General features: G+C 32.9%; 1 protein-coding gene across 1 annotated transcript; it reads left to right on the top strand.

Annotated features, from left to right (window-relative positions):
- Positions 1 to 2,407: 2,407 nt before the first annotated feature.
- LOC145129801 (protein NUCLEAR FUSION DEFECTIVE 4-like) lies at positions 2,408 to 6,584 on the top strand. Its single transcript, XM_079064615.1, has 3 exons — positions 2,408 to 2,836; positions 3,024 to 3,877; positions 5,861 to 6,584. Exons 1-3 carry the CDS (start codon positions 2,507 to 2,509, stop codon positions 6,336 to 6,338), a joined length of 1,662 nt encoding a protein of 553 aa, XP_078920741.1. The 5' UTR covers positions 2,408 to 2,506; the 3' UTR covers positions 6,339 to 6,584.
- The last annotated feature ends 1,704 nt before the right edge of the window (positions 6,585 to 8,288 follow it).

Consider the following 8,288-nt stretch of genomic DNA (forward strand, 5'->3'; position numbering starts at 1 on the left):
TATTTCTATCTATTATTATCAGATTACTCGTCTCTTTGTTCTTTATTTTAATATCATCCAAACTTCATGATTTTTATTATTCCACACTTTAGCGAGTTAATGGGTTCCAACAAAATGCTTGTTATTGAAGGTTGGTCTACTTTGTTGTAGTCAGTTTTACGTATCATCAGTATTTATCTTATGTTGGTCTTTGAAGTTCCTAATAAAGTGATTCGTTTCTAGGAATGTCTTGGATCTTGCTTTTTCTCAAGGGTGAAGTTCAAGAGAGAAAGATACATTGGGTTAAATGGCAAACTAATTTAGCTTATAAAGAAAAATTGGGAATTAGTATTGAGAGTTTGAACGGATTCAACTATGATTTATTACACAAGTGACAGTGTAGGTTCGTTGATGACTCTAATTCATTGTGGGTTAAAATCATTAAGGCTATTCATGGAACCCATGACAGATTTTGACCGCCAAAATTAAGGCAAAATCGATTGGTGTTTGGTCTAAAAGTGTCGATTCTATTACTCAATTACATGAAAAATGCATTATTTTGCACTCTTTTCTAAAGAAGTCTGTAAGTGATGGGTCAAATACTTTTGTTTTGGAAGGATATTTGGATTGGAGACATTCATTTGAATGATCAATTCTAGAGATTTTTTTGCTAGAGTTGGAGGATTTTTTTTTTTTTTGCTTAGAGATCGGTGGTTTTAACCAAGGTTGGAATTAGAATTGATGAAGGGAATTGAGGGGGAGCTAAAGAAGATCAAATTTCGGTTTCATCTCAACTCGGTGGTTCATTTGTTCCTTCGAATACAAATAAATAGGTTTAGGATCTTGATTTCTCAAAGGATTTCATTGTTACTCTACTAGACAATACACTTACAAGGTCACTTTGGAAGCTAGAATTGATTCTGCTAGATGGAATTCATGTGTTCCTAAATGATTAACATATTAGTTTGAAGAATTCTTTTAAACATGGTGCCTAACATATCTAATGTTGATAATTGAGGTGTTGACTTAGACTCGGTTTTATGTCATTGTTGTTCGAACCATAATGAAGATGTGGACCACTTATTCCTTATGTGTGAGGTCGCGGTTCTTAGTTGGTCTGCACGCACCATTCATTGGTTGGGTCTTGTGATGCCAACTTCAAACTCGGACAAAGATTTATGTACGTGGGTTGATCCCCTTTCTATCTCTAATGCCAAACAGACACCTTTAGATTATCTTAATGGCGACTTCGTGATGATTTGGAACTTCTTAATGCTTTGGTGTTTGGAACGATAAACTTTCACTAAGATCACATTTTTTATCGTGTAGAATTGCATTCTTATAATTGGTTTGTATACAGAAATCACAAGCTCAAATGAATTTGGGTTTGGTGGTTTACAAAACCCCTTATTGGCTATTACTTTGTAATTGATTTTGGTTTTTTCCTCGATTTTTACTAGTTTTCATAATTTCAGTAGTATCTTACTTTTAATTTATATTTTTCATCCCAAATATTTTTAAACATTAATTTGATTATATTATCAAACAAAACTTCGAATCTCAATTAAATTATAGAAATAAATCTTAGCAAACAACATATCATGTCATTGTCAAAACCAATTGTTAACAATATATTGAGGTTTTGGAGCCCATAACATCTTAGAAGCTGTAAAAAGGCGGGCAAACAATTACTCAATGATTCTATTTTTGTCTTTTTAGATACATGATCCGTCTATAATTTAAAATATTATTTTTAATATAAATCGTTGAACGTGAACTTTCCTTATGAAGGAAACCATAATAACTTAACTAATTAATACATATCTATTTATTTATGTTATGAAAAATTATATGTTATCTATTTTTTCTTTGTAGTTATCTTATTCATTTAAGATTATGTTCTCTTAATCTTCTTTTTGATTTTGATACTTGTTGGTCTAATGAATAAAAGGATAAATAGAAAAAAAAAATGTATTGATTTTTCATAAGTATTATATAATATATCTAAAAGACATATATCCGTTAACGAATAAAATATAAATCACGGTTAATTTTAGCAAAGCTATACCATTTGCTATTTCTGTCATCTGTATTTATCTATATTTGTTTGGACGCAGATATGCATAAAAATATAAAATATATTTATTTTTACGACATTAGATATGCATTAAAAATATGTCCCTGTGTAATTTTATACGGTTTTTGTGATTCTATAAAGGAAGAGAAGTTGTATCGCATGCATCGATTGTTGTACATTCCGCATGCAGTTTTGGTATACAGCGTGTTTTAGACCACAATTTGCAACAACTTAAAAATGTCCGACGACTCATTATCTCATTTTCTATTGTCGGCTGCACCGATTAAAAAAAACGCGAATATTTTAATATTTTATTCGTTTTTTTAGATCCACTTTTTGTATAAATTCCCATATGATTTCAACGAATTCCTCCGTACAATCAGAGATCCCCAATATCGGTTTTCTCTTCCCACGTATTATTCCACTTGTAAATCCTCCAAAAACCCCCAAATGGGTTACCTGTTATCTCCTACATCACCCGCCGGAAAATGGATGGGCTTTGTCACCGCCGTGTGGGTTCAAGCCATATCCGGTAATAATTACACCTTCTCAAACTATTCCGACGCCCTTAAGTCTCTAATGGCACTCACTCAGCTCCAACTCAATAATCTCTCTGTCGCTAAAGACGTCGGAAAAGCGTTTGGGATCCTCGCTGGTCTCGCCTCCGACCGTATATCACCTTCCGCCCTCCTTCTCATTGGTTCAATTGAAGGTTTTATTGGTTATGGCGTCCAATGGCTCGTCGTTAGCCAGAGAATCCAACCTCTTCCTTACTGGCAGGTAATTATAAATAGTACCTTTTCAGGTCTAGCATTCCGTCGAACAGTTGGTGTGCGATTGATTTAATTTGTATTCTTTCCAAAACCTTACGTACATATCGCTGAACGGTAAAGATATAACAGTGTTCAAGTCATGCATTTTGTCGAACTGTTGATTTGTGTTTGATTAAATTTGTGTTTGCAAACAGATGTGCATATTTCTGTGTATGGGAGGAAACAGTACGACATGGATGAACACTGCGATTCTAGTGACTTGCATTCGTAATTTCCGGAAGAACAGAGGTCCAGTTTCCGGAATCCTTAAAGGCTACGTCGGATTAAGCACTGCCATCTTCACCGATATCTGTACAGCTCTCTTCAATAACGATCCAGCACGTTTTCTCCTCATGCTAACCGTCGTTCCCTTCGTCGTTTGTCTCTTCGCCATCGTCTTCCTCCGTGAAATTCCACCGTCTTCCACCGCCGCGGAAGAAAAATCCGAAACTCGTTACTTCGCTATATTCAACGTCCTCGCCGTCTTTATCGCTGTTTACTTGCTAATCTTCGACATCACCGGAGACCATGGCCTTTCACTCTCACGAGTATTTTGCATCGTTTTACTCATCCTTTTAGCTTCTCCTTTATCAGTTCCGGTGTACCTCGCGATTCAAAACCTTATCCGTTCAGACCACAAAACCCTAGACGTAGAAGCAACTGCAAACACAACAACCGAACCTTTGCTTATACAACAAGAAGAACAAGCCACCGAGACGGTGGCGGCAGTGGCAGATGACTCAAAGGCATCGTTAGCGGTGGTGGAAAAGATGCCGCCTGTGATCGGAGAAGAACACACGGTGTTTGAGGCGTTGCAAACCGTCGATTTTTGGATTTTGTTTGTCTCGTTTCTGTGTGGGGTAGGAACAGGTCTCGCAGTTCAGAACAATATGGGTCAAATGGGCCTGGCTCTTGGGTACGCTGACGTGTCAATATTCGTTTCGTTGACAAGTATTTGGGGCTTTTTCGGTCGGATCGGATCCGGGTCGATTTCGGAGTATTTCATCAAGTAAGTTTCTTGATCCACCACCCTTCTCTCACTTCCATTTTTCAAATCATACAAATTACTTATTATTAAATCTAATTATAATTCTATTATTAAAAATATTAACTTATAAAAATAACTTAAGAGTTGAATTGATTAGTTCTCACATAAATATACTGAAACTGATAATGCGAAAAAAAAATCAAAATAATATAAATTGTAATTTTGTAATTGTCAAATCAAGGGTTTTTGACATTAAACTTCTTAAGTTTGACAACTTTTATTGGTTTTGTCTATATTATTTTTTGTTTGTTAGCACCAAAATTTGTCAAAGTTTTTTTTTTCATTTTTGTCATTATTACTTGTAATAGTGGTTTTCTAGATTACCCTTTATATTTTTTTTATATATTATACGTATTCATACAAGGAAAAAACGTATTTATATAATAAAAAAAGTTTAACTAAACATTATAATAAAAAAAGTTTAACTAAACATTGTATAAATACGTTTTCTTTTTAATAATACTTAGGCTAAACATAAACATTAATGATATTTTGAATTTTTGATATTTTTAAATCACATAGTAAACATAAACATTATGAAAGTTTGATATTTTGAAGTTGAAAACTATTCATCAAAATCATGGGGTCATCTAAAGCATTAAAGTCGAACTCTTGGTCACTTTTTATGAAAATGACGACTTTAATGCGAGAAATATCTTTTTTTCATAAAGATTATATTCTACATTTAATAAATTCTACAAGAAGCATGCGAGTAAACTAGTAACTATGCTTATTTTTTATTAAAAGGATTAAAATCGAATTAGCCATCGTAGGTGGAATATGATGTGCGCGCTTTTTGTATTGTTTAACGAAATAATATGATATGATAATCAAAATAAATAGCCATCTTTATATGATGTCATAGTCAAATTAGCAAATTATAACTCGCTTTTTAGCATCTTGTTAAAGATTTAAATGGTATTAACTATTAAGTAGGGTATATTCTTTTAAGATTCACCTCTAAAATCCATAATTCTTTAATCATGATGACCTCACAACATTTAGTTTAACTTATTCTTTTTTAATTTATAATTAGTCTCTTTCTTTGCAATTTCCAAGAAATTTCTATAACTTAAAGTCTTTAGTGTGATTATATGTTAAAAATATTGGTGTTCACTAGATATTTTCATATGCATGTGGTTTTTTCTTTGTATGGACCACTATCACTTTATGGGCGTTGGGTCTATTCCATCTTTATAACCATAAAAATGTCACCTATTTAAAATGGATGTCACAAATGTTTGATCATGACATTATTTTGTATAGTGACATAAAGATTACTTGACCCAATGGTTTTGTTAGCCCTTAGTTAGTCCCAAACGTCACGTATCCGTTTTAATTCTCGTTGAGTGCATGGAAAATTAAATCACGTAAAATTTGCAAAACTTAGGATTTAATGCAAAAAAAACCTTCTTCCCTTTCTGTATTAAGTAAGTACATTAATTAAATAATAAAGAACGCGTAAGAGAGGTCGTTTGAAAGTCAATCTTGTTGGGATGCTTTTTTGGTGTTATGTCTTTACTTAGAAACTTTTTTGGTTTGCTTGCAAGGCTTTTATTAGTCATGATGTTGGCCAACTCTTTTAACTCTTTGTCCCTTTCTTTCATATTATGAAAAGCTATATATGATTATATGTATTACTTTCCTTATAACGTTAAATATGTCATTTCATCTTTTAGGAACCATATATATTGTTTCTACTTATCCTACGTCTTGTCTAATGTGGCACTTGTATGGTTGTGGATATTATTGGGGCCACAAAAAACTATCTGTGTACAAATAAAAAGTTGACATTACAATGTCTTAATAAAAAAATATTAAAAAAACGAGAGATGATGTTATAAGAAAAATATAAATGAAAGTATATTGATATTTCTTGCATTCAGATAATCAAATCTATTTTTTTCGATAAAAATGTTTACATATTTTTTTTACTAATTATAGAAAAGCCGGAACACCAAGACCTTTATGGAATGCAGCATCTCAAATTCTAATGGCGGTGGGTTATGTTCTTATGGCCATAGCCATGCCCGGTTCACTCTACATCGGTTCGATCGTGGTTGGAATCTGCTACGGGGTGCGGTTAGCCGTCACGGTCCCAACCGCATCTGAACTCTTCGGTCTCAAATGTTACGGTCTCATTTACAACCTCCTCATTCTCAACCTCCCACTCGGTTCGTTCCTGTTCTCCGGTCTGCTCGCCGGATTCTTGTATGACGCGGAGGCTACCGCCACCACCGGTGGCGGCAACACCTGCATCGGTGCACATTGCTACCGTCTTGTGTTTATAGTGATGGCTTTCGCGTGTGTGGTTGGGTTCACTTTGGATGTGTGGTTGGCGATTAGAACTAAAGGTTTGTATTCGAGGATTTACATGAGTAGGAAGTCGAAGAAGTCTATGGCGGCATCTGGTGGTCGGTGATGGCGGCAGGAGGTGGAGGGTTGATGGGAAGTATTAATTCCCGGTGACACTCTTCAGCTTTATAATTAAAAAGTAGATTTGGTATGGGTTTTAAGATGCATTCCACTTTTTTATGTTTGCAAGTGTAAAACTGGTTAGTAGAATTCAGTAGTTGGATACCTATGTCTATTCTTTTGATTATGTATAAAAAAAGGTAATTTCCTTTTTTCAATTAAATAGTTCAATCGAAATGAAACTTTGTATCTATTGAACATCAAAGTGTCATTCCATTATGCATAAGAATTTAGTGGTTGAGGTGCAAATTTCTATATAGGAGGTCCAGGGTTCAAATCCTAGCATGTCCGAAATTTTATCAGCGTTCCATTATTGACCTCTTACATAGATCTTGGAGGGAGTTTACTATGCCACTTAGATGATCTTGTGTCCCTTTTTTGTGTTTGAGTGTATTCAGTTAATTGTCAACCAACTAGACATTCAATCTCATTCTATTAAAGGGATAATGACATAAAAATATAATATATTTTTTGATTTGTACATATTTGGTCATTGAGTTTTTTCTGTCCACATTTACCCCTTAAACTTGTTAAACTGTACACATTCAGTCATTATGACTGGTTACTCCAGGTTAGCCGGGAAAAATGATTTAATAAGGTAATATATTTCTCATTTTGTACACATTTAGTTATTAATATTTTTGTATACATCTAGCCCTTAATATTTTTTTTGTTTCAAAATAAGACATTTTTTTTGTATTCATTTAGTACTTATGAATGATTTATTTAGGTTTTTTTCACGACATCTTATGTGGAACAATCAATGATGAGGTGTTTGGGTTGTTGATGCTTATTTTCATTGCGTTCTCGACTGCTTGGTTGCGTAGGTCTTGTGGTTTGACTTAGGTCTTGTATTCTGAACGTCGTAACTTCTTCATACGATATCAAATTTTAACGATCTTTATATTCACGTGTTCGTTTTTTGAGTCTACTACAATTGTCGTTAAGATTACTCTCGTTAAAATGTAGTATATTTTTAGTTAAGATTTTATAAATAAATAAACATTCATACATGCATTCATAAAAAACGTATGCATATAAAGATCATATGTAAAAATATATTACTTTTAAACGGGAGTAATTATAAGCAAAAGTTGTAGTAGACTAAAATACGAATGCATAGATATAAAAATCATTAAAATCCGAGATCGTATGAAGAACTTATGACGTTTACAACACATGACCTAAGCAACCAAGTAGTCGAGATCGCGATGCACATAAGCATCAAAAGTCCTAAACACCTCATTAATGATTGTCTCACGTAATATGGCGTGAGAAAAATCTAAAAAAATCATTTATAAGTATTGAATGAGTATAAAAACAAAAATGACTTATTTTGCAACAAAAAAATAAGGACTAAATATGTACAAAATATTAAGGACTAAATGTGTACAAAGTAACAAATATATTACCTTATTAAGTCATTTTACCGGCTAACCTGAAGTAGCCGGTCATAAGGACCGAATGTGTACAGTTTAACAAGTTGAAGATGTAAATATAGACGAAAAAAAACTCAATGACCAAATGTATACAAAAATCAAAAAAATATATTACCCTTTGAAGTCATTATTCCTCTATTAAACTATGAATTATGAATGCTTTTAGTTCCTTTTATTTATTATGTTTTTTTAACATCTTAATGCTTTAAATTTCCAATAAACTCAAGCCAGCAAAATGCTAGAAAACAAAACATCACAAACAATTGAAAGGGTTTTGAATCCAGTTTGACCAATGTATACTAAGTACTAACTTTACAATTTCAACTCATAAAACATGTATATGGAAAAGTAACTATAGAATTAAAAATACTATCTTTTTTAAGCTATTCAAAAGAAAAAAGATACAATTTTTTTGAAAAGGCTTATTAGAACATCATGTACCATTTGAAAAAAAAATT

Source organism: Lactuca virosa, chromosome 8 (assembly GCF_052849685.1).
Source record: "Lactuca virosa cultivar CGN04683 chromosome 8, Lactuca_virosa_CGN04683_v6, whole genome shotgun sequence".
Classification (NCBI taxonomy): Eukaryota; Viridiplantae; Streptophyta; class Magnoliopsida; order Asterales; family Asteraceae; genus Lactuca; species Lactuca virosa.